The 24,181-nt window shown below is 55.2% G+C and overlaps 10 protein-coding genes across 10 annotated transcripts; 7 read left to right on the forward strand and 3 right to left on the reverse strand.

The window, feature by feature from the left end:
- Nucleotides 1-1,022: 1,022 nt before the first annotated feature.
- Nucleotides 1,023-2,217, reverse strand: PHYSODRAFT_491497 (hypothetical protein; the record flags this gene model as incomplete). The annotated part of the gene is made up of 2 exons (XM_009524152.1): nucleotides 1,023-1,209; nucleotides 1,304-2,217. 2 exons carry the CDS (start codon nucleotides 2,215-2,217, stop codon nucleotides 1,023-1,025), a joined length of 1,101 nt encoding a protein of 366 aa, XP_009522447.1.
- A 703-nt stretch (nucleotides 2,218-2,920) lies between these two features.
- PHYSODRAFT_254812 (hypothetical protein) lies at nucleotides 2,921-3,753 on the forward strand (the record flags this gene model as incomplete). The annotated part of the gene is made up of 2 exons (XM_009524153.1): nucleotides 2,921-3,034; nucleotides 3,142-3,753. 2 exons carry the CDS (start codon nucleotides 2,921-2,923, stop codon nucleotides 3,751-3,753), a joined length of 726 nt encoding a protein of 241 aa, XP_009522448.1.
- Nucleotides 3,754-5,359: 1,606 nt separating this feature from the next.
- Nucleotides 5,360-6,748, forward strand: PHYSODRAFT_494225 (hypothetical protein; the record flags this gene model as incomplete). Its single annotated transcript, XM_009524154.1, has 3 exons — nucleotides 5,360-6,288; nucleotides 6,360-6,464; nucleotides 6,526-6,748. 3 exons carry the CDS (start codon nucleotides 5,360-5,362, stop codon nucleotides 6,746-6,748), a joined length of 1,257 nt encoding a protein of 418 aa, XP_009522449.1.
- A 292-nt stretch (nucleotides 6,749-7,040) lies between these two features.
- PHYSODRAFT_327924 (hypothetical protein) lies at nucleotides 7,041-7,709 on the forward strand (the record flags this gene model as incomplete). Its single annotated transcript, XM_009524155.1, has 1 exon — nucleotides 7,041-7,709. One exon carries the CDS (start codon nucleotides 7,041-7,043, stop codon nucleotides 7,707-7,709), a length of 669 nt encoding a protein of 222 aa, XP_009522450.1.
- A 249-nt stretch (nucleotides 7,710-7,958) lies between these two features.
- Nucleotides 7,959-8,360, reverse strand: PHYSODRAFT_420439 (hypothetical protein; the record flags this gene model as incomplete). Its single annotated transcript, XM_009524156.1, has 1 exon — nucleotides 7,959-8,360. A coding segment is annotated over one exon (402 nt), but the record flags the coding sequence as incomplete, so codon positions are not given.
- Nucleotides 8,361-9,432: 1,072 nt separating this feature from the next.
- On the reverse strand, nucleotides 9,433-10,849 carry PHYSODRAFT_359801 (hypothetical protein; the record flags this gene model as incomplete). The annotated part of the gene is made up of 1 exon (XM_009524157.1): nucleotides 9,433-10,849. The coding sequence occupies one exon, from the start codon at nucleotides 10,847-10,849 to the stop codon at nucleotides 9,554-9,556; it is 1,296 nt and encodes a 431-aa protein (XP_009522452.1). The 3' UTR covers nucleotides 9,433-9,553.
- Nucleotides 10,850-12,838: 1,989 nt separating this feature from the next.
- Nucleotides 12,839-13,351, forward strand: PHYSODRAFT_327928 (hypothetical protein; the record flags this gene model as incomplete). The annotated part of the gene is made up of 2 exons (XM_009524158.1): nucleotides 12,839-13,129; nucleotides 13,232-13,351. The coding sequence occupies 2 exons, from the start codon at nucleotides 12,839-12,841 to the stop codon at nucleotides 13,349-13,351; spliced, it is 411 nt and encodes a 136-aa protein (XP_009522453.1).
- A 350-nt stretch (nucleotides 13,352-13,701) lies between these two features.
- PHYSODRAFT_373788 (hypothetical protein) lies at nucleotides 13,702-15,422 on the forward strand (the record flags this gene model as incomplete). The annotated part of the gene is made up of 4 exons (XM_009524159.1): nucleotides 13,702-14,213; nucleotides 14,292-14,572; nucleotides 14,797-14,972; nucleotides 15,099-15,422. Coding segments are annotated over 4 exons (1,293 nt in total), but the record flags the coding sequence as incomplete, so codon positions are not given.
- Nucleotides 15,423-16,887: 1,465 nt separating this feature from the next.
- Nucleotides 16,888-17,736, forward strand: PHYSODRAFT_383651 (hypothetical protein; the record flags this gene model as incomplete). Its single annotated transcript, XM_009524160.1, has 1 exon — nucleotides 16,888-17,736. A coding segment is annotated over one exon (849 nt), but the record flags the coding sequence as incomplete, so codon positions are not given.
- A 3,653-nt stretch (nucleotides 17,737-21,389) lies between these two features.
- Nucleotides 21,390-24,074, forward strand: PHYSODRAFT_495242 (hypothetical protein; the record flags this gene model as incomplete). The annotated part of the gene is made up of 2 exons (XM_009524161.1): nucleotides 21,390-22,472; nucleotides 22,584-24,074. Coding segments are annotated over 2 exons (2,574 nt in total), but the record flags the coding sequence as incomplete, so codon positions are not given.
- Between the last annotated feature and the right edge of the window lie 107 nt (nucleotides 24,075-24,181).

Here is a 24,181-nt window from a genome sequence, read left to right on the forward strand (position 1 = left end):
AAGGTATCACTCACGAAGCCGTCTGGGTTCATAGCGCTTCTTATCACTTGCTAGGCATCACTTGCTAGGCAAACGAAGCGGTGGATAGTTAAACTTCCAGCGATCGTAGTAGCGGTCGGATTCCTCTTTGATTGTCGTGATTTGCCCCCGGATGTTGGCGAAGTATGTCGTTGGTAGTCGTGAGACGAAACCAATTTGATCAGACTACCGTGCCCCTCCAGATAGAGCATACTATTTGGTGCCAAAAACCTTGGTTGCTCCCGTAAAATTGCTATCCCAGCCTAAGCGTAGCCCTAGTCTCTAAAATGTTGAAGCCTCAACCTCAACCTAACTCTTAGTTGATCCCGAAAAGCTTCATCACCCACTGGCGGAATTTCCAATACGCTCTCTTGACGCTCTCTGGTATCTTGGGCGGGTTTCTGAAGCGAAATGGCTGGCTCTCGGCGCTGGTGCCTGGTGATCCGTAAGCGTGAGTTGTTCCCGATACCCCTCCTCGTCTCCCTCTTTCCTCTTCTGAAGCTACGATGTCAGATAGTTTCCGTTGCTCAAGCTTGGTAATATCCGTCGTAATTATCGTAGACGTGTCATTAGCAACGACATTGGTGGCGGCCGCGTCCGAGACACAAATTGCTACCAGAGCGAGCATTATGGCCAACACGAAGAGGCCCTGGCGCATCGTTTCTTGGTTCCAGCTGGAGAGGTGAGATAAGTTATTGGGTGCAAATTACGAAGTGATGAGACGATTACACGGAGGCTGATGATCAAAAGTTTGCTGCGGCCAAATACCAAAGGCACTGAGTCAGCATCCACCACCCAGTGCACAAGACACTGTAACCATTTGGTTTCTAATCATTCATACCCGTGCAATCTTCTGGCCTGTAATCTACTTGAAGTAACTGTTGTTGTCGTTGCCATTTGGCTCGTATTGAGAGTACCAAGATGCACATTCACTTAATGGTTAAGGGATTATGGATCGGCTATCGTAGTCAACTAAACTCTTTTGAATCGCACTTCAAATTTAGTCACCGCAGCTGCATGAGGTGCTGCACTGCAGTCGTGCAGGCAGCCAGAGCAAACCCTTCCCGTCCGTTGGCATTCGACGGTGAGATAAAGCTGCCCAGCAGCGCTAACTGCGTGAATACGTGTAAACATGACGACGGTGCCGATACCAAGATAAAACTTAGTAGCGCGCACAGATCCTCAGTCGTTCTGACAAGCGTAATACATATCAATGCATGAACGTCAGCTCGATAATTCACAGCAACACAAAGTGAATGAAGCACTCTTTACACAATCCACGTACATGTTCAATTCCTTGGGCGAAGGTCGGGAGTCAACAGGTTGTAGTTTGTAGTACGCCTTCACAGCTCGGTCAACTTCCTCGCAAACGAGCGCTACCCGCTCCAGCTTGGTGATCGGGGATCGTTCGGACGCTAAGTTGCTCATGTGGTAAATGGCGGCATTGTAGTGGCGCAACGTCAACAACCGCCGCTCGTTTCCATCCGCTAGTCGATCTTGCTGCTGCCAACTCCCATCAAGTCGGAACACGGGCTTCACCTCGAAGTACTCGAGTGCATTTGTGCGGCATAATTCAGCGACGTCCTCCACTAGCGCGTCTTCTCGCTGGAAAGAGGCGACGTACAGACCATGAAGTGCCGGCTGCAGCGCATCAAAGAGCGCGGCGAGAACGCTCTTCTGAACGACCTTGCGTTGCATCTCCCCGGGCTGCACGAATGGGTACTTGAACATAACAACCTGCGCCAGAATCGCCGCAAACTGGGTCACGTCCGCGGCCACCAGAGGCAACGCGCACGTGACTCTGTCCACCGAGACCCCTGCGCGCACTCCGGACCCCTGCCCTCCGTACTGCAGCAAGCCCGCATAACAGCCTCGGAAAATGTTGGCGAAGGCCTGCAGCAAGTGCCGGAGCGAGTGGTGCACGGGCGTCTTGGCCACCGTCTGGCCGTTGCGCTGCGGCGCAGTCAGCACCAAGATGCCGTGCAGGTGGCGCTGGATCGCCGCGTCTCTCTCGCCCTCCCGCGGGCCCGTCAAGTACTTCATCTGCTCCTCGAACTGCTCGTCGGCCGCGCGACTCAAATAGTCCCGCTCCTGCACCGGCAGCTCCTCCAGCAGCCTCGTCCACTGGACGCTGGCGTCGACCCCAAGTTGAAGTTGCCGCGCGCTCTGCTCCACCACAAACTGCAGCTTGGTCGTCATCTGAGACGTGGCAATAAGCTCTCCCGCTCTTCGTCTACAACTTCAGCTTCGGCTTCGTCAGCATTGACACTCTGCTGTTGTTGCTGCTGCTGTTGTTGTTGCAGCTGCTCGAACTGCAGCACCAAGGCGTCGAGACTGTAAGCGACTGCGGCTTGTCTGGCGGCCGTGAGCTCCCTCACCAGGGCGTTGCGTCTCTCCAGCCGCGCGTCTTCCTCTGCTAGGAACTGCAGCTGCTCGGGGCTCAGCAGCTCCTCGTCGCTGCTGCTGGAGAGCGGTCTTGGTGCCGCTGGGATCTGATTCTGCTGCTGCTGATTCTGCTCTCGCTTCAACGTGAGACTCTGTGTCGCCTGGGCCAGCAACTGCTCCGCCACTTGCAGCGTCAATTGGTCGGTGGGCGACGGGGCTGTGGAGAGACTCAGAGACCGTCGGGAGGGCGTGTCAGAGGCGCTGGGCGGCAGGTAGGCGAGCTCATCAAGTCCACGAGCTTCTCCTCCAGGTCCATGGCGAAAGGTGATTGGAGGAGGCAGAATTAACCCTGACCTGTCAAAAAGTCGGCTACAGCAACAGGGAGAAGGGTTAAAGCGAAATGGCGGCGAGCTTGAAGCCCCGCGGGCGCCCGCCTGCGGACGGCAACTTCATCGCGTGGACGGAGCCACTGACGGCGAGTTTGCTGCGGCTGCGCTTCGAGAAGTACGCGGAGGCGATGGCGGCCGCGACCGGCACCAAGGCGCTCCGAGTGGCGTGGGCCGAGTTGGCAGCGGAGCTCACGCAGCAGAACGGCGGGGAAGTCATCAAGGTGGAGCAGTGCCGCAACAAGGTGGGGATGTAGTAGCCATTCTAGCTATTGCCGTGTGTTGGTAGTGCGAGTCGTCAAAGAGAAGTTAACCTCTCTTTCGTTATGGTTAACCTGGCATTCGAGAGCAGCTCAAGGCCCTGAGGAACAAGTGGCTCGCGTATCATGCGGGGCTGGCGTCGGAGCCTGTTTGTCTCGCTCTGATGGACAGCTTATGGGCGAGTGAGAAGAAAGAGATAGCGGCGAACAAGTCGCCTGGCCAGTCGAGACCGAGTTTGGAGGGGAGAAGGCAAGCCAAGCGGGCGAGACTGGCGTCGACGTCTTCAGGTTCAGCGGCAGAAGTGAAGATGGACGGAAATTCACTGGCCCTCATTGCTCCAGCCTCAGCAGCAGTTGCGTCAAGCTCTTTATCACCAGAAACGACGATGACAAACCAAGCTGGCACTGCTGCGTCATTGGCGACCCCAGCCCAACTATTTGATGTGGGAATGCAGGCCATCTCCCAGGGTTTCGCCGATGTTGCATCTGCTGCAGTGGAGGCTGCGAGGCCCAAAACTAGCAGCCAGTCGGTGAGTGGTAGCGATTCAACAAAGCTGGAGAAACTCATCGACGACCGCTTCGCTAAGGTGCTGGAGGCTCAAGAGAAGCAATTGCGGCTCACTGAGGTTCAGAACCAACTCTTGGCGCAGCTACTTGCGACGATGCAACGGAATCAGCACGACCAACCAAACAGTAGCGAATAAGCTTTGACTTTGAGCGCGGGCTGTTGTTCGCAGCTCAAGCCAGCAGTCCGCTACTTTGCTGTCGGTTTAATTCATTGTCAACGGGTCCGCCCCGTCAGACCACGACTCCTACATGTAAGAGAACGTTAATGGTGACAATAACGAGGCGTCCACCCTTAACAGCCCGTTAAGTTGCAGGCACAATAAACTTGCGTTAAAAAAGTTGAATCATCTCCGAAGTACTGCTGCATACTACTGTAGAATTTGCCGCACCGCTCAGCATTCTGGGTAGTGGGCATCGATCCACTGTTCTACATGACGGTACAAATGGCGTTTCTTACCCAACGAACGGGAAAGTTCCGACCGCAGGTCACCTAGAAATTGCTCGGTGAACACGTAACAGTAGCGCTGCTGAAGAAGCAGCAGCATTTCGAACGTATTCAAGGTATCCTCCATGTAGTCCGCTGACACGTGTGGAACATTCCCCCTCTGGCCGCTACGAATCTTGTACTCAGGAAAGCGCGAATGCAACCAATACACAGTGTGGGAAGTGACCAAATTTCATCGCTGCATCGATTGCCATGCCGGTGCGCGAGTCTGGAATGTTCCCGTACAGCCACTTGACCACCTCGAAATGGCCATTCGCGGCTGCCCAGCGCATTGCAATCTCCCCGCAACCCCCAGAGCGATTAGCGTGCAGCCATTGCACCACTTCCAGGTGGCCACGGCGCGCGGCGTCAATCATGGCGTCCTTTGTACAGCCCTAGGACCGATTCAGGTGAAGCCACTTGACTACATCCACGTGTCCTTCGCTCGCGGCGACATTCATTGCGTCCCCCCCCAGTTTTGCCAGGGTAAATCTCCCCCAGTAGCGGCGGCCTCAAGGGATCTCGAGAACTGCCAATGGTGGTAGTACCGGTCCGACCGCAAGAAGTTGGTCAAAGACCACCAGGGTGTCCTGTCAGCAACGCTAGTGCAGCAAGCACTCCAGATCCAGTCGAGCAATGCAATGGATCCAAACTGTCACGCTTCGTGAAGCGGCAGGTTCGGTGGAGGTCCCAAAAAGCTGGAAATGGCGTTGGTACTCTGCTCCAGCGCCTCTACAGCAGGGGTGAGGCGAAGAACGAGGTCCAGGGTCGTAAGCATGGTTTGCAGCGAGGAGAAAGAACGAGTGTGGAGAGGAAGAATGAGGAAACTCAACGCCCGTCCCAGAACTTGACGGAAAGACCAACTGGCACGTTGGGGAAGGCATTCACTAACGCCGTGCACGCTAGCGTTTCTCAAACAAATTCCTCAACTTATCCGCTCTTGCCTGTGGAAGGTCGCGATCGTTTGGATCCGAGCAATGTCAATGAGCGCTGTACGCAGGATCCGGTCGTGGAGGGTGCTGGACATCATCGCGTGGTGCCTGCTGCTGTGTGACGTGGCGCTCAGTGTAAGAACCAGTGTGTATAGCATCGCACTCCCGCTTACTTAATCTCTGACATGGTTGTTCATGTCCATCCAGACGACGACTTCCACGGTGTATTTCCACCAGCAGAGCGGTGGGTCGATCTTCGCTATCGACGGAAGAGATGGCAGCCAGACCGAACTCGAAGGCTCCAGCGACTACGCGCGCTTTGTGGGCATGGCCATCCACCGACGCAACGACCTCATCTTCTGGAGCGATGGGAGGGCTGTCAAGAGTGCAAGTGCCTTGGATGGATCGAATGAAAAGGTGGTGGTCGGAGCCCTCGTGCGAGCTGTGTGGGTGGGCACCAACTTCGGCCAGACACGAGCTGATCTGATGGAGCTCACAGTGAAAGGAACGCGATGCGTTAGTATCGTTTCCTGGTCATCCGAGCGCGTCGAATGCCTCGTCGGGCTCCCGCTACGCTACTCGCAACAGCAGACTCCGTTCGTAAGCCCAGAAGACTGCAGCATTCAGACCACCCAGGGATCCATGACAGGTTACATGCCGAGCTACAACGAGATGGTGGCTTCAGGTACCTCTGCGCCCATCGTCGAGAGGATTGACATCGATTCAAGCTACGTCCTCCCGCACGCGTTGACTATTGACGATCGTGTGGGTGAGGATTGGCTCTATTGGTCCAACTCGGTGGACGGCGCCATCTACCGCAGCAGTTTGCGGTCCACTGCCATTGAAGTACTTCAGCGCGGGTGTTGGAGCGTGCGGGGGCTGGCGTTAAACTTCCCCCAGGACGCGTCGACGGACAAATTGTCGCTCTTCTTCTCGCTTGAGTCCAAGGGCACCATCTCCAAGCTTAAACTGCCTCCTTCAAACACGTCGGTCGTCTCCGCACCGCCTGCTCGAGTGGTTTTAAGAGGCCTGAGGTCTCCGCGTGGTTTGGTCGTCGACTCTACCATGCAAATGCTCTTCTTCACCGAAAAGACTGGCCGGATTTACCTGGTTGAGCTGGACAAGACGATGACAGCGCGTCAAAAGGCCAGTGTTCTACCCGACGATGCGTCAATTGATGCGCTAGGGGTAAATGTCCGCCGGGTCGTGACGCAACCATCAATGACGAGGCTCGACGGCATTGCAGTCGACACCAAGTGAGGATTTTGTCATTGCTCATCACCTCTGCTACTGTCGAGTCTGACGATTTCTTTGTATTTCACTGTAGATACTTGTACTGGTGTGAGACGAACACGAACGTCGTCGCGCGCGCTTCGCGTCGAGATTTTCAGCGCCAGGTTTTGGTCGGTGGCACTGCGAACTCGCTCCTCAGGTGAATTGGTTCGTCCTCAGGCCCTGTCTTCCCTCTCTAATGGTCATGGCTTTGTTTGTAGCTGGCCCCGCAGCATCGTTCTCGGCTCGGACGACGGCGACGTCAACGAGCAGACACAGAGCAACTACTACTCAGAGTATACGGGTCGGATCTCCAGAGGCGCTTCGCAGTCGGTCGTTGTCAATGCACTGAGCGCACCATCAATGCACTATCTCGACAACCTAGTGCAGCAATCCACTCTCCAAGGTGGAGACAACCACATCTACTTCTACGCGCTGGAGTAGAACAGAGCTCAGAACTCAAGTGTGTGTGGAAGTTGGTGGACGGCTTCAATTAGCAGCTAATTATTAGCTAGACGCAGGCAAGATCCTGAAGAAAGTTATCCGTTGACACGTCTCTAAACCTGTTCGTGTTTTCAAAGCAATGTATGCCGCATTTAACCACAGCGCATGCATGCGATCCTGCTCCTCCTGATCGCATGATGGATCAACCTTGCTGCCAAAGCCTGTCAATCAGTGTTCACTTTTCAATTTGCAAACATCCCAACTCATCCAGACCAAACCCAACCCAAGCAAGATGCTGACCGTCTCCAAGGCTTCGCTGGCGCTTTTGCTTGTTGCTGCTGCCACGGTTTCTTCGGACGCGGACAACCTTCGACACGACTCGCGGCAACTCGCGGCGACCTATTCAACGACGAGCCAGTATGCGTCTGGAATGCTGGCGCTGGTGAACGCGCAACGAGCTGCTTATGGTCTCTCGCCTCTCTGCTTGAACACCAAGCTTATGGCCGCTGCAATGCGCCACTCGAAGGACATGGCTGCCTACAACTTCATGAGCCACACGGGCTCCGACGGATCCACGATGTCGTCCAGGATCGATGATGCTGGGTACATGTGGACCAGGGCAGCGGAGAACGTCGCGGCCGGCCAGACGACCATCAGCTCCGTCATGACGTCGTGGATGAATTCGGCGGGCCACCGCGCTAACATTTTGGGGGACTACACCATGTTCGGTACCGCGTACGCCTACAACAGCGGCAGCAGGTACCGTCACTACTGGACGCAGGACTTTGGCAAGGGCAGCACCGAGAGATGCAGCCACGAGGACGCCGAGTACAACGAAACTTCGACAGCGAATATGACCGAGTCAGCTGAAGTCTCGTTCGAAGACGTGAAGCAAGGATCCACCGCTCTCATCCCAGCGGAGAGCGCTACCGCTGTGCCAGCGAACAACGCAACCCTATAAAACGCTACGACCAAGTCAATGAAAGGGTATCTACTGTACATTGATCTTCCAAACCTCGTTCTGTATCTGCATACGCTAGATCCAGAAGCACCAGCATCCGGTGCAAGTGACGACTCTCACCGTTATCTCCTTTTCATCTCTACGCCGGTGGTGGCCCATTTCAGGTTCACTCCACGAATCTTCCTCAGTTGACTCGGGACTGAAGTCGTGCCCCGTACTCGTCCACGGGATGTCGTTGTCGTCGTCGATGTCGTCGTTGCCCCCGCGCCCGAAAACTTGCGTCCACGAGTGCTTGTACTTGCTGGCGCGGTTGTACGCGTACGCTGCGCCGAACACCGTGTAGTTGCCCAGAATGTTGCGGCGGTGGCCTGGAGACTTCATCCAGGAATCTACGACAGCGTTCACGTTCTTCTGCCCCGCAGCCACGTTCTCAGCGACAGCACCACCCGTGAATCCAGCTTCAGCAGCGCGTTGGGCCATCCTGGACCCATCGGAGCCTTGGTGGCCCATGAAATTGTTCGCAGCCATGTCGTCCGCCTGGCGCTGGGCTGCCGCTTGTAACTTGCTGTGCATACGCAGAGGCGGGAGGTTCTTCGTTGCGCGCTCTTGGTTCACGCGCTCCAGCATGGAAGCGAGGTAGTCCTTGGGCTGCATTCTTGGATGAAATAGGCTGGTACGTACACTAACTGGATCGTTATCTGGTTAACAGCGGAAATGCGCGAATAAAAGCTAGCAAGTACAACGACTAGGGGCCTTCTGCTCTAAGCGTGGGCGGAATGGCTTTGGGTGGCGCGAGAAGTAATGTCACACACACGCTTCATCTCCGAACTGTTCGGCACGCTTTTGAGCCCCGGCAAGGGGGTCTTTTAGGCGGATCGGCTCAGTCTTCCGCTGCCCACGATCACCGCAGAAATGCTTCGGTGCAGCAGTACAGGTCGGATCTGCCAATACCGTAATGCCTAGGTCGAAGATACGCGCATTACAGACGTGATATCTGCCTCGAACATGGCTCCACCCCGATACAAACCTTTGATCTGTGACCACTACGCTGGGGGTGCTCATAGTTCTGGAGATGCTGTACACAGGAGCAGCAAAGGAAAGGAAAAGAAGTCTCAGGACAGGCATACCGTCATTATTCCCGGGATCTGGGGCGCCGACAGCCTGGCCGAAAGCGACAGACAGCAACACACGAACACCAGTCTGAGTGACAGAGACCCGGGGCTTTCCTCGCACCGAGAGCTCACCGTCATCCTCTCAAATATTGCCATGCAAAATTGCGCCTCCATTCTTCTCCACTCGTTACGCCTTTCCCCTGCTCTGCCGTTGGCGCTCGACCTCCTGCGCCTCGAAGCGCTCCTTGACGTCCGGCTGCATGACTGACTTGATCCCCTCCATTAGCGACTTGTTCTTGTCCAGCTCCGCCTGCACACACATATTCACACAATACCCCCAGTCAGGCCCTTCGTCCATCACTGCCGACACCATCCACTGTCGTGACGCACCATGTAGCAGCGCGTGTAGGCCTCGTACTCCTTCTGGCAGCCCACTTTGCCGTGCGCCTTCTGCTGGAGGAAGACGTCCGTGTACCACTTGTCGAAGCACTGCTCGTAGGCCGCCTTCTTGCGCCAGCAGCCGGGCTCCTCCTCCTCCTTGTCCGCCATGGCGTCTCAATCGAAGGAGCAGCTCTGTTTGTTGTATTTGCGGCAATCAATCGGCGCCAATTGACTGGGACAAGGTATTACAATCCTTCAATCGGAATTAAGGCTCTGCTGCTACACTTTGAACTGGAGGACCCATGGGATACCAATACACACACACGTCGCATGAAATGCCCCGCCCGCCATCTACCGGGCGTGCTGGAACTGCATTTGATACTGCTGCGACGTCTGGAACGGGTGCTGCTCGTGCTGGAGCTGTGCCGGCAGCGACTGATTGGAGCTAGCGATGGACGGCGTGCTTGTCTGACCAGGCACCGCGATGTGGTGGCCGCTCAGGAAGCACTGGTCGCACACGCGCTGCGGCTCGGACAGCGCGAACTTGGGCAGCGACACGCGGTTGGTCGAGTGCTGGTTGCACACGCTCTGGCCGCAGTTGCGGCAGTGGTGGCGCCGCTTCACCAGCGTGAAGCCGCACGCGCACACGTGGCACATGCGCGACTGCTTCCAGCGCGGCGGGAACGCCGTCTTGCTGCGGGTGCCGCCTCCCAGACTCCGCGAGCTCATATTGACGTTGTTGGTGCGCGTGGCCTTGACGTCTTCCTGCTGCGCCTTGAAATTGGACATGAGCGACATATCCGGCGGGCCCTTGGACGGGTCGAACAGGCCCAGCGGGATCGAGTCGTCCGCTGTCCCGATGGAGATCAGGTCGTTCTCGCGCTCGCGGAGACGCTGCTCCGTCAGCAGCGACTTGACGTGCGGGTCGCTCCTGGACAGGCTGTCGATGCGGTTGCGGTCGGGGCCTAGACTGAAGCCTCCGTACATGCTGCCACCGCCGCCGTAGTTGCCCTGCGGTTGGCCGTAGTACGGGTCGTGGTCCGACACGCTTCGCTCGAGTTTGGCCTGGCGCGTCGGCTGCGGCTGCGACTGCTGGAAGGGCTGCATCTGGTAGTGTCGGTGGTGCTGCTGGTACTCGAGCTCGTCCTCGTCCACGTCGTCGTCCATGTCTCCGTAGTACATGCGGTTGTAGTCCGAGCCGTCGCGGATGTCGTCGTCGTGCAGGATGGTGTGGTTGTTGTACGGGAGCTGGTAGTCGATGGTCTCGGTGGCGGGCTCGCCGTCGTCCTTGCCCATGAGGTCGTGCTGGTGCAGCTCGCCGTCCGTCTCGTCGTCGTCGTCCTCGCCGGGCCGGCGGCTGCCGTGCGCGGCGGCGCGCAGCACCTCGAGGATGCGCTCGCCGCACTCGGCCTGCACGGCCAGGTCGATGGGCAGGTGGCCCGCGTCGTTGCGCATGTGCACGGCGTACGGGTTGGCGAAGACCACCTTGACCACGATGTCCGTGGGCGCGTCCTGGTGCAGGCAGACCCAGTGCAGCACCGTCATGCCGCTGGCGTCGGTGCGCTGCGCCACCTGGCGGTTCTCGCGCATGACCGTGAGCAGCGAGTCCCAGTCGCCGTTGATCGCGTGCAGGAAGTCGCCGTCCATGGTGGGGGAATGCTGTCCTTCACGTAGGGAGGAGGAGAGGGGGTGGTGTTCTGTAAGGCGTAGAGCGCCTTCGCTTCCGGACGCCCCGCGCTGCGCTCTGTGACGTTAGGGCCGCGAGTGCCTTTGACCGGCGGCGGCGGGCAGCGACGTTGACGGACTGTCTCGGAGCTGCTCGACCGGCGATGTGGCGATTTCGGCACTTCTGCGCGCGAATGGCAGAAAAGGGGTGAGTGCACCTTTTCAGCCAATGAGTAATGCGCGGGATAGCCCTCCACTCATTAACTTAGCCTCGCACTCACTAACTTTGTCTAAAGTGTAGCCACACAACCTAATGTCCTGCAGAATATGACTTTATATCCACGAATTCGCTATTACGGGTCATGAGCATTGCTGTATAGAGATGTATTCAATTCGCAAACTGTGAAAGGTGATCAGCATCTCGGGCGATCTCGGACAAGGTACACGTTGCGCCGATCTTGCCGCGCGTTGTGTCGGTCCGCCTCGGACTCGGCTCCAGCGTGGAGCTTAGCGCCCGGCCACGGCTCCCGCTCTTTGGGGACGAAGCTCCATCAAGCCAAGAGAGCAGATCCCCTCCAGGAAGGAGGGACTTCACTCTTGGGCGCGGCGGATAGGGTGCTTGCCTCCGTACACCGGCTGATAACGTTACAGCATGCGTTCGCCTCCCCGAAAACCCCTTCGACCCAAGTCCGCATAACAGAGGACATCGACGCAAAAGAGAGCTTGCGGACGACAGAGGGGTCTGTCCGTAAGCCTGTTGAGCAGCAACGCACCTGGAGGATGGCAATAAGCAATCTTTGTGAGCTTGCAGACGGTGTCTCCAGGTGGCTCTACAACACGATGTTGCATCAACTCCCGTACCGCAAAATCAGAATAAAACAGCGCCAAAACAGCAGCAAAGGAATCAAAAACCGAGACGTTGGAGCCAACCACTGCCAAACCTTCCTCCGCAGAGAGCCCGACTGCACCGAGCGCCGGAGCCACGCCATTTCAATCACGCCTTTGGGGCAGGCCTATCCACCTCAAGCTCATTTTCACCAATCCGCACTTCATGGTACAGTCGGTGGCTCACTCCACCCAAATGCACCATGCCGTTTGTGGCTCTAGCCACTTGGCTTGAAATGAGGTGGCTCACACCAGCAGCAGCTGACGTGGCGTGGCGTACACAACTTTCGCCAGCACCAGCATGGTGATGTTGGGGCCGCCAGCCCCAACATCTCCGACATTTGCACCCGAACTCCGACAATCTCCGCCGCCGGCGGAAGCACGTGGAAGGCTGTCAGGACACTATCAGACTGTAATTTGACGTAGTTAGGAGTATCTGCACAAATGTATTACTTGCGAGGTATCGTGAACGCAGAGTAGGCTTGGATGTTCAGGTTCATTGGTATCTCCGACGACCTGAACGATGGGAGCGAGCGGCGTATACGTCCAGGCCCTTTGCCTAGTAGTATTCACCTGTAGTAGGAATGAAGTCCGCGCTATCCGATGATCTACATGCAAACAAGGAGACATATACATGTATGAATCATACATATTATGTGAACGCAAAGCGACTGCTGCGTGATAGCGCTAGTTGCACGTCCTCTAGGCCCGCTACGCAATGCATTCTTCAGTAGTACATAGTAGCAATAGAGGAAAGAGCACGAATGCATCCTCCTGACACTAAATTGAAGCCGTAGGCCCTCGCAACAGAGCCCTTAACGCAGTTATTCACTGTATTGAAGATGCACTATGTAAGGGTGACTCCCACACTAAAGTAGGGTTTCTAAACTACATACCATGCTCCGTGTAGATCGAGCGCGCCCTACGAAGGTTGTCAAGAAGCTTTGAGCCGCCCAAAGCGTGCTACAGCAGCTTCACGGTGTTGAAGGGGACACATTCGGTGGCAAACGGTCACATTAGGTCCGATCCGGTGCAAATCGGTGGTACGACATCCCCTAGCATTTATAATACCCCCCCCTCCCAAGCATGGCGTCCGACGTCAGCGCCCGCGTGCATCTCGACGCCGAGAAACTCACGCAGAAGAGTGCGGACGCGCAGCGCAAGGGCAACGAGAACGCCGCGCGCGCCCTGGCCACGTCCGTGGCCGACCTGCGCGAGGCCGTGGCGCTTCTGGCCGAGCAGCGGTACATCTACTGGCGCGTCGCCGCGGCGAGGACGACGACGACGACGCCGAGGCACGTCTGGCGCGCATGGAGACTGTGCTGGGGCAGAAAGTTGGGATGGCATGAAGCTCCGGAGCAACAGGGTGGCGCGGCGGTGCTGCTACAATTGTGGATACTGTCGTTGTTCAGACGAAGAAGGGGGCCAGATGACCTTCAAATATATTTGGCCAGAACGATGGGGGCTTGGTCGATGAAGGCAGACGAGATCGTGGAAGGCGATGCGAATCAATCCCACGCATTGCAAAAGGTGCTGGATGAGGACGAGGAGCTGGAGGGACCAGTCAAGTCTGCGGATGAACTGCACACTCCGATCTAGGAAGACCAGCAATTTCTTGTTCTACTACATCGGAGGATGATGCAGTGCTTAATGCTCTTATTGAGCTGGACACGGGTGACGTTGAAGACGCAGGTAGCGGCATTGAGCATGTCCGGTTGCTGCAAGTCATTGTGTATGGTACATCGTCGATATGGGAAAGGTCCCAAGATTATATTTTGCTGAAGAATCATCAAGAAGCATTCTTCCTTCTTCATCCTCCTGTCGCCTTCGCGTTCTCCCCTGCTGCCCAACGTCTCCGATTTCTCCTGGCTCCAAGTCGAAGTTTCATCCTGTAAAGGTCAATGAGTGGTGAGGAGTGGAGAAAGATTATCATGAAGGGCGATCTCAAAGAGGTTGTCCGCTTCTACGAAGACAATCGCGAGGATTGCCCGATGTGGGCGGTGAATTGGGCCGCTTGCCAGGGTAATCTAAAGGTCGTGGAGTTCCTCTGCGATAAATCGGCCCCTTACTCAACAGATGCGATGGACTTAGCTGCGGAACAAGGCAAGCTAGAGGTCGTCCAATATCTGCATGGTCGGGAGAAGCATCGGAGAGACGAGGACAAGGTGGGGTGCACAACGGATGCTATGGACGAAGCTGCTGCCAACGGCCACTACAAGGTTGTGAAGTTTCTTCAAGAAGAGCGCACCGAAGGATGCACCTCAAGGGCTCTGGACAGAGCTGCTGCTAATGGTCATTATGATGTGGTGGACTATCTTGTTCAAGTTGGAAAGCCGTGTACGACAGATGCGGTGGATGATGCTGCCGCCGAGGGTCATCTGCGCATCGTGGAATATCTTCTTCATCGCGAAAAACCATACACGCAAGCTGCTCTAGATTGGTCTGCCGCCATCGGTCATCGGTTAGTGGCGAAGTTGGTTTTGGATCGAGGATTGCAGTACTCGCAAGATGCGATCGACAGAGCTGCCATTTTTGGTAGGGCGGGCATTGTGCAAGATTTTCTTTCGCAAGGTCTACGCTGTACGCAGTATGCAATTGACAAAGCTGCCGCCCACGGCCATGAGGAGGTAGTCAGAGCTCTTCATCGGAAAAATGCAAGTTTTTCGCCTGAAGCGATGGACAAAGCTGCCACCAGAGGTCATGTTGGAGTAGTGAAATTTCTTCTTCGCCACAAGCAACCTTGCACTGAGAAGGCGATAGACGAAGCTGCTGCTAATGGTTGCGTGGAGGTGGTGAGGTGGAGAATAAACCACATACGCAGTCTGCGGTTGACAGAGTGGCCGCTGATGGTTACAAGGTGTGGATGATGTTTACGAAGCGAGAAAAACGAATTTCAAAGGAAGCGCTGGAGCTAGCAGCTGCAAACGGCAAAAAGGTGGTGGTGAAACATCTTTTATGCTGCGGAGTCGAATGCACTACCGACGCGATGAATAATGCTGCTGCCAATGGACGTCTGAGTATAGTGAAGCTTCTTAACTAAAAAGGAAAACCCTGCTCTTTTCAAGCTGTGAGTCGGGCTGCGTCCAATGAACACTCCGCTACAGTGCGATTTCGGATGAAGAACCGCAGCGAGGGATTTACACGCGATGCTTTGGATGTCGCTGCAGCGAAAGGATACCTTGATATTGCGAAGTTCTTGTACAACCATTCATCCAACAATGTGAACAATTATGGAGACTCCACGCTCAACAACCAAGCATCCAACAAAAAAATAATATTTTCTCAGGACGCAATGGATTATGCTGCTGCGAACGGAGTGCTGGATGTTATGAAGTGGCTGTTGGAGCACGATGTAGGCTGCATCTGCACCAACAAAACCATGGCAAATGCTGCTCAGACAGGCAAACTCCACGTTGTGAAGTGGCTCGTCGAGAACAACAAGCCCTGTGGACGATCCGCAATGGTCAAGGCTGCTGAAAATGGGCACATCGAAGTTGTGCAGTATCTCGTTGAGCAGGGGAAAGAGTACACGACGGATGCAATGGATTACGCCGCTGGAAATGGTATGCTGGGAACTATACAGTGGTTTCACAAGATGGGGATGTCGTGTACAACCAAGGCGTTGGATAAGGCCGCGGAGTGCAATCATCTGAACGTCATTGAATGGCTCGTTGGCGGCAAAGGCATTAAGGGAACGAGTGCCGCGCTTGGAATCGCCCGCGACAATAGTTGGTATGCGGTTGAAGAGTGGCTGACGATTCACCCAGAACACAAAGTTGTCGAAGAGATAGAAAGCTCGGACTCCAAGGAAGATGAAGGCAGTGGCGGTGATGATGCTGAGGATGGGGGTGACGCTGACGAGGATCGGTACCGGTACGAGAGAAAATTTATATTGGCGGAAAATTCTGTTTTTTATCCCAAAGGATACGTATCGGCTCCTGAAGACACCACTGGAGCTGTCACAGACGATGAAGGTGATCCCCCTGACACTGCTATGCCGTTTGCTGAAGTGATTACTGGGCGTCATGGGGAAGACGCTAGTACAATTGTAGCCGACTGGGATACCGAGCGCAACGAAGCTGTTAATTCTACCTGTGCCATTTACGCGGCGGAAGTCGATGACAATGCGTCTTGTGGTAGCGATGGCACTAGCGCTGGCGATTATAATGCGTCTTCTGTTCCGGTTGGCGGTGGCAGTGGCGCTGGAGATGACCATGGTGGTAGCGATGACGATGGCAATGGCAATACTTCTCCTGTTAGCAGTGGCGCTGCCGATGGCAATGTTTCGTCTGGTGATCGTGATGATAGCAGCCGTGGTGGCGACGATATCACCGATAGCAATGGCGGAAGCGCTCGAAGTGGACGATGTAATGATGAAGGCTGGGGTCACGACTTTAATGATGAGAACACGGAAGATTCTACTGCCAACGAACCGGTTACTGAGCCAGCTCCTGAGAACACCGTGGGGGATGTTGATATGGAGGAAGTTGGAGAAAATATGGCACACATGAGTCTCGACCCCAAGGACGACCAGCTTGAAGAGAATGGGGCGGATGGGGACAAGAGCGCGCACATGAGTCTCGACCCCAACATAGACCAGCTTGAAGAAAATGGAGCGGTTGGTGACAATAGGGAACCCATGCGTCTCGACTACAACGACGACCAACTTGAAGAAAATGAAGCGTATGCGCGTATCGACGAGGAGCAGGATGCTGGTGTTGCGGAAGTTATGCAAGTATGTATGTCTAGAAGGCTTGAAGAAGGTTCTGCATACGTCGTGCGCTGCGCGTCAAGAAGAATCAAGGAAACGACAGCGTGAGGCGGATGAACGTGTAGCTGAGGCTCGACACGAGGCTCAAGCCCAACGACTTTGTCACGAGGCGTCAAACCAGAGGTTGAAACAGACCATTATCAAATGCGCCGCGGAAATACTCAATGCTGCTCAAGAGATGTTAGTGGCTCGAAGGCAGTAGGTAAGGTGATTTCGTGATACCATTCCATTCTGTTACCGGTATGATCAACATCGTTCAATTTATGTACAATCGGTGGCTCATTCATTCGGCTCGTGACGCTAGCCTGCTGACGTGGCGTGGCGCACACAACTTCCGCCAGATCAATTGCGCACTCGCATCAGCATGGCGGCCGACGTCAGCGCCCGCGTGCATCTCGTCGCCGAGAAGCTCGCGCAGAAGAGCGCGGACGCGCAGCGCAAGGGCAACGAGAACGCCGCGCGCGCCCTGGCCATGTCCGTGGCCGATCTTCGCGAGGCCATGGCGCTTCTAGCCGAGCAGCGGCATCTACTGGCGCGTCGCCGCGGCGAGGGCGACGAGGAGGACGACGACGCCGACGCGCACGTGCAGGAGCTGGCGACGCGGCTGGCGCGCGTGGAGGCCATGCTGGGCAAGAAGTCGGAGGACATGAAGCTCAAGGGGAACAAGGGCGCGGCCGCGTCGCTGCAGCAGTCGGCGGGCGACGTGGACAAGGGCCGCGCGCTGCTTCTGGAGCAGCAGCAGACGATCTTCGGGCTGCTGGGCCGCTGGGAGACGCTGGAGGACGTTGTGGACGGCAAGAAGAGGCGGCGAACCAGCGACGGGGAGGAGGAGAAGAAGGAGAACGAGAAGGAGACGCCCCACGGCCGCCTGATGGGTCAAGTGCAGCGCCTCGTAGAGCTGAAGGGCGTGCTGGCCGAGGCTTTCCCGGAGTGTAAAGACGCGGAGGAGGTGAAGGACGAGGTGGAGAGACTGAGACGAGAGGTGGAGAATGCCAAGGAGGAGACGGCTGAGGTGAATGAGATGCTGAAGCAGGAGAGCTTGGCGCTGGAGGAAGCCAAGAAGGAGGTGGAGAGGGTGAAGCAGAGGGAGATCCAGAGACAGGAGGAAGACACAGCGTTGCTGGAACAACAGCGAGAAGCCTGTCTGGCCATGGAGGAATTGGTGCGGGAAAGTGACCAGGAGATCCAGAAGATGACGCAGGCTGCGGCTGCGCGGGCGGAGGAATTGCAGTCGCTGAGAGTGGAAATGGAGAGCTTGGCCTCGGAGAAGGAGAGGCTGGTGAGGGCTCATGCAGATGAAGTTAATGAGCTGCAAGCGCAGTTGGCGAGTGCGATGGATGCTCTGACGACGAAGGCGGACGAGAGCGCGGAAATTGAAGCGGAGGAATTCCAAGCGCTGCAAGCGAAGCTGGATGAGTCAATCTCGGAGAAGGAGGAGCTGATCAAGTTACACGCGGCTGAGATGGAAGAGCTCCGTCAACAACTTGAAAGCGTAAGTGCATCTCTCTCTGCCAAGTCGGAGGAAAATGCAGCATCTGATGTCGATGAACTGGAGTCGTTACAGACTCAGGTCGAGAAGTTGACCTCGGAGAAAGAGGACCTGGTCCTGTTGCACGCAAGTGAGCTGGAGGAACTTCACAAGGCACACACAGTCGAGCTTGAAGAGCTTCGTCAACAACTAGAGCGGGCAACAGGGTCGCTTGTTGCCACACCGGGTGATGCAGTTCTGGATGCGGATACAATGGAATTGTTGCAGAACCAGGTAGATAGCCTGACCAAGGAGAAGATGGACCTGATCAAGGCTCACTCGGATGAAGTTGAAGAGCTCAACGAGTCTCACGCAACCGAGATTGAAGAGCTTCGTCAACAACTGCAAAGCGCAGAAGTATCGTTTACTGGTAAATCCGAGAATGATGCAGCGCTCAGCGCTGATGAAGTGGAGTCGTTGCAAGCCCAAGTCGACAGTCTGGCCTCGGAGAAGGAGGGCCTGGTCAGGGCGCATTTGGATGAAGTTGAAGAGCTGCGCCAAGCGCACGCCATTGAAATTGAAGAGCTTCGTCAGCAACTCGAGAGCGCAACAGCGTCGCTTGCTGCTAAGGTGGAAGACCATGCAGATAATGCCGCTTTCAATGCTGATGAACTGGAATCGTTGCAACAGCGTGTAGATACCCTGGCCTCAGAGAAGGAAGAGCTGGTTAAGGCTCATGCGGGTGAAGTTGAAGAACTGCAGAAATCGCATGCAGTCGAGATTGAGGAGCTCCGACAACAATTGGAGAGCACAGAAGCGTCTGATGCACTAGAATCTTTGCAAAAGCAGCTGGATACCCTGACCTCAGAGAAGGAAGAGCTGGTCACGACTCATGAGTATGAGGTTGAAGAACTGCAGAAGTCGCATGCAGTCGAGATTGAGGAGATACGGCAACAACTGGAGAGCGCAACAGCTTCCCTTGCTGCTAAGACGGAAGCTATTGCAGCGTCTGATACCGATGAGCTTGAATCCTTGCAGACCCAAGTGGATAATCTGGTCTCAGAGCAAGAGAACCTCATCAAGTCTCATGCGGATGAAGTTGAAGAGCTACGCCAAGCTCACGCAGATGAAATTCAAGAGCTACGTCAACAACTAGAGGGTGCAACAGAATGTCTTGCTGCTAAAGACGAGGACAATGCGGCATTTGATGCCGACGAGCTGGAATCGTTACAGAATCATGTCGATGGTTTGACCTCGGAAAAGGAGGGCCTGATTAAGTCGCATGCAGATGAAATCGGAGAACTCCAGAAGTCGCACAAGGTCGAGATTGAAGCGATTCGTCAACAACTCGATGACGCGATAAACGCTCTGGAAACGAAGACAGAAGAGATGGCTTCGCTGGATGCTGAAGAAGTGCAGTGCTTGCAAGCTAAGGTGAACGGCTTGATGATGGAGAAGGAGGATATTTTACAATCACACGCAGGCGAAACTGAAGAGCTGCGCCGCCAGCTTCAGGATGCTACGAATTCTCTTGCTTCTCAGGCTGAAAAGAGCGCTGCGACCGATGATGACGAGTTACAGTCCTTGAAGGAAGAGATATCTACGTTGGTCACGGAAAAGAGGAACCTTGCAGGTATCCACGCAAGCGAGCTTGACAAACTTCGTGCGACGCATCAAGATGAGATCGAGGAACTTCGTGAGCAGCTTGATAATGCCACCGCTGCCCTTTCAGCGAATCGAGAAGAGCAGATCGTGTCGAATGCTGATGAGCTACAACAGTTGCGAGCCGAAGTGGGTGCCCTGACCATTGAGAAGGACCACCTCGTAAAAGAGCAGGCTGATAAAATTGAAAAGCTTAAGCATCAAGCGGAAGACGCGGCATCCGACGAAGTGAGCGTCTGCGATGATGATGTGAAAGAGGAAGATCGTGATGACAACGAGGCGGCTGGAGATGTACCAGTGTTAGAGCTAGATGAAGACGAGTCACAGTCAACAGTTTTTGCTGCTGAAGATGAGGTTGAAGCAAGCTCAAGCGGTGGCGATGTTGGTGGTGATGAAAAGAAGACAGCGGAGTGCAGGCCGCCCTTGATGATCTACACGCCCAACTCGCTGGATATGACGAACGCTCGCAAGTTCAGCAAGATACTATCTCGACGCTGGAGCGGGAACAAGAAGAACTTCAGCGACAAATTGAGCTTCTTGCGAATGAGAAAACACAAGCAGCTGAGGCAGCTGCTGAACTGCAGCGTACACACGATGCGGAAGTGTCGACAATGCAGACTGACCTAGACACAATTCAAACCCAAGTCGACGAATACGAGGAGCGCCACCAAGCGTTGCAGAACACTATCTCGACACTGGAGCGGGAACAAAAAACGCTTCAGGAGCAGATTGAACTTCTTACGAATGAGAAAACCCAAGCAGGTGAGGCAGCTGCTGAACTACAGCGTACACACGATGCGGAAGTGTCGACAATGCAGACTAACCTCGACACTCTTCAAGCACAAATTACTGAATACGAGGATCGTCACCAAATGTTGCAAAATACTATTTCGACGCTTGAAACGGATCAAACCGAGCTTCAGGAGCGAATTGGTCAACTTCGTAGCGAGAAGGACGAAGCTGTGGACGCATTACAAAATACGCATGGAGAGGAGACGACACGTTTGGCTCAACGCGTTGCTGATAGTGAAGGTGTGATTGAGTCACTGTCTTCGCAACTCTCGGAGATGAATGATGCATTATCAGCCAAACTAGCAGAACTGAACGAAACTGCAGGTGCGTTAGAGCGATGTGAGGCGGAGCTTCGTACGTGCCGCTCTGAACTGGACGCCCAGATTCACGAATGCAGTCAAGTGAAGAGTGACTTGGAGGCCGTGCAAGATGCGGAGAGTACGAAGAGCGACGAGACCAACAAACGCTTGTCGCAACTTGTTGCTGACCTGGGTGAGTTGGCGACTTGTTTAGCTAGTACTGACAAGGTTGATGTCGAGCCAGTAAAGGCTTTCACAGGAAAAGTGTGGGAATCCCCTGAAGTGACAGAAGTTTGCAGCAGAGTAGCATCTCTGCTGACAGATCTGATTTCGGCTCAAGACCGACTTCGTACGACAGAGGAACAGCAGGAGTCGCTGCGTAAGAAGTGTGGCACTCTGAAGCTGCTTCTTGACCAGTTTGTTAAACAAGCCGATTGGCGCTTGTTCGCCAAGGAAGGAGAGAACGAAGAGGATGTCGTGGGATCTCTGAAGTCTGTCAAGATTGTAAGTGAGCGTCTGAATACCGCGAAGACAAACGCTACGCGATGGCTTGACGAGCTTCAACAGCTGCGAGACCGCATTCAGTCTGACACAACGAAGCTCAATGACCTGGAGGAAGAGAAACTGCGGGAACAAGAACGCTTGCTGGCACTGGAAGAATCGAAGCGTGGTTTCGATTCGCTGGTGGAATCCCTGAAAGAGCAGTTGGCAGCTGTGCGCAGTGAGAAGGAGGACGTGATGAAAACGGCTGAAAAGCTGAAGGCTCAGAATCAGTCCGCCAGTGTGCAGGAACAGCAACAGCAGGTCGCTCAGCAAGAAGAGGTGGCTGAACTACAGCAGCAACTGGCTTCTGTTCGTAGTGATTTCGAGCGATACCGTGTCCGATCACACACTGCTCTTAAGAAGATGGAGAAGCGCGCAGAGCTTCTGAATGGGATGAGGAAGGAGAACGAAGTGCTGCTGAAACAAGTTCAGGAGAGTGACCAGCAACGTGAGCAGGCTGAAGCTACCCGTCAGGAGAGCGAGGCCCGCCTGCAGGAGGTGTTACGTACGCAGGAGATGATGCAGGCGGACTTTGATCAGATTGCAGCCGAAAAGGCGAGAGTAATTGCTGAGCTGGAGGAAGAGGGAGAGCGGTTGGTATCGGAGCGTGAGCAAACAGACAAGCAAATTCAAGATTTGACCCTCAAAATTCAGGAACTGGAGAAGGAGAAAACGCAGATTGAAGAAGAGAGCGAGCGCATCAAGGAAGCGGAACACGAAGCTTTCCAAGCGCGTTTGGCCACTGCAACTGCCGCGGTGCAAACCGCGAAGCAAGACTTGCAAATGGTGCATGATGCCCTGGAAGCTAGCAAAGCGGAAAACGACAAGCGACAGAAACGTATCGAGTCTCTGGAATTGGAGCTCGAGCAACAACGAGCAAGCATCTCATCGACCATTGTTACAAACAGCTCGTCGCCGGATATTCCATTCCCCGCTGCATCTGCACCACCCCTCTCCTCATCTTCAGCGGATGTAAACCGGAATGTGGCTGGGCTTGAAAAGGAATTGTCAACTTTCAGAGCTTCGGAGACTTCTTTGAGAAAACAGCTTGATGACGCCCGCGCGGAGTTAATTGCTCTTCAGGAGCGTTTTGCTACGACTAAAGCAGCAAACGCTGAAAAGGTCTTCGCGTTGGAAGAGCAAAGCAATCACTGGAAGATTGAATTGGCAGCTGCGACCGAAGAAGTCCGCCGGCTGAATGCCATGATCGAAGAGCAGAAGCTTTCGGCGAACCAGTCGGCGCTGTCGAACGGTACACCCTCGGCGCCGTCCCCAGTGAACCAGCAGTCGCAAGAGAAGCATTCAGGGGATGGTGAACTTAAGACGGAGCTAGCGGATGCCAACACGGAAATCACATTACTCACGAGGGCGTCGGATGCGTGTCGAGAGGAGTTGCAGAGTGCTCGGGATCAGATCGACCTGCTTACTCCGTCATCATCCGAGCCGGAAAGCGGTGAGGACCCAAGTGGAGCCGCTAAGGCATCTGTAGTGCTAGCTGCCAAGGACGAAGCTTTCAAGAAGCTACGCGTACAGGTTCTCGAGTTGCAGGAAGAAATGCAAACGCTCCGTGACGAGAAGGCAGCGCTTGAGTTGGAGCTGGAGAAGGAAGAGCTGGACGAGCTGCAAGCTAGTCGTAAGAATTTGCAGTCCGAGAAGGAGCGCGCTATGCAGCTACAGAGGCGGCAGACGCTGGTATCAGGCTTCGAAAAGCAAGTGACGACGCTTGTTAATGAACTGCAGCAGCGGCTGGAAGACCACTCGAGTGCGTTCCGTGAAGTTTGCGACTTCCGTGACGAACATCGCGCGGCACTTTTTGCCAACGGTGGTGGGATTGACAGAGCTACGGGGCGTGCTGGTGAACCTGAGTTTGAAGAGTGTCTTGTGATGCGCAGCGGAGTAGTGATCAAGGCTGGCGCGAGCTTCCAGCTGCCGGTGATCTGTGAAAAGCGTGGTTGGCGTGTGGTGTGGAGCTTCTCAGTGAAGGAGGATTCGGCGGATGTATCGTTCAAGTTGGCTGCGACCGTAGCGGACGCGACCTCAACAGAGGTTGAAGTGGTGTCGCCCGAGCGAATGAACGAGAAGTCAGGTGTGTTCCAGGTGCAGAATGACAACACGACGCTCGTGTTCGAGTGGGATAACTCGTTCTCCTGGCTGAATGAGAAGACCCTGGACTACCATGTCTCCATCCAGGAGCCGCTGACCCCGCAGGCGCAGAAGGTCCGACGTAGTGAGCGTGACCTGCAGGCCAAGGCGAAGCTGCTAGATAACGGCTTGGCGCTGATCCAGGCCGAGGCCCAACGGCGCTCGGAGCTGTCGGCCACACTGGAGCGGCTCAGTGAACGCGAGTCTGCCAAGAACAAGCACCTCGAGGAGTTTGGGGCCCGTAAGGCTGAGGTGTTGGAGCAGAAGACCAGCTTCCAGGAAGAAATGGAGGCGCAGAAGGCTGCCTTCTCGGCCATGCTCAGAGAGCAGGATGAGCTGGAGGACGTCGAGCGCAGCATCATGCGAGCATGGGAGGCTGCGGTGGCCGAGCGCGAGGACGTCGAGATGACGCTGCAGCTTGCTGGCAATGGTGCGCAGTTGGAGACGTTAGCCCAAGAGATGAAGAAGCAGGCTGAGAGTGTGGCCGAGCAACTGAAGAATCCTATCCGTCCCGAGGAGAAGGAAGAAAGCAGTCCAAGCGAGGAGCAGCAGGTAGAGAAGGGTGATAACGAGCTCGTAGATGGTCACGCTGACGGTGAAGCTTCCGCGCAACAGGAAGACGAGGAAGCCACGGCGGTGGAGTAAGCCCACTGGCTCACTCGTAGCGTTGATATCCGTGTACAGGACGTGTGAGGGAGGGCAAAGCCACCTTGTAGCAAGTGAACTAACTAACCCCAAATGTCAAGAACCCA

Source organism: Phytophthora sojae (assembly GCF_000149755.1).
Source record: "Phytophthora sojae unplaced genomic scaffold PHYSOscaffold_3, whole genome shotgun sequence".
Lineage (NCBI taxonomy): Eukaryota > Oomycota > Peronosporomycetes > Peronosporales > Peronosporaceae > Phytophthora > Phytophthora sojae.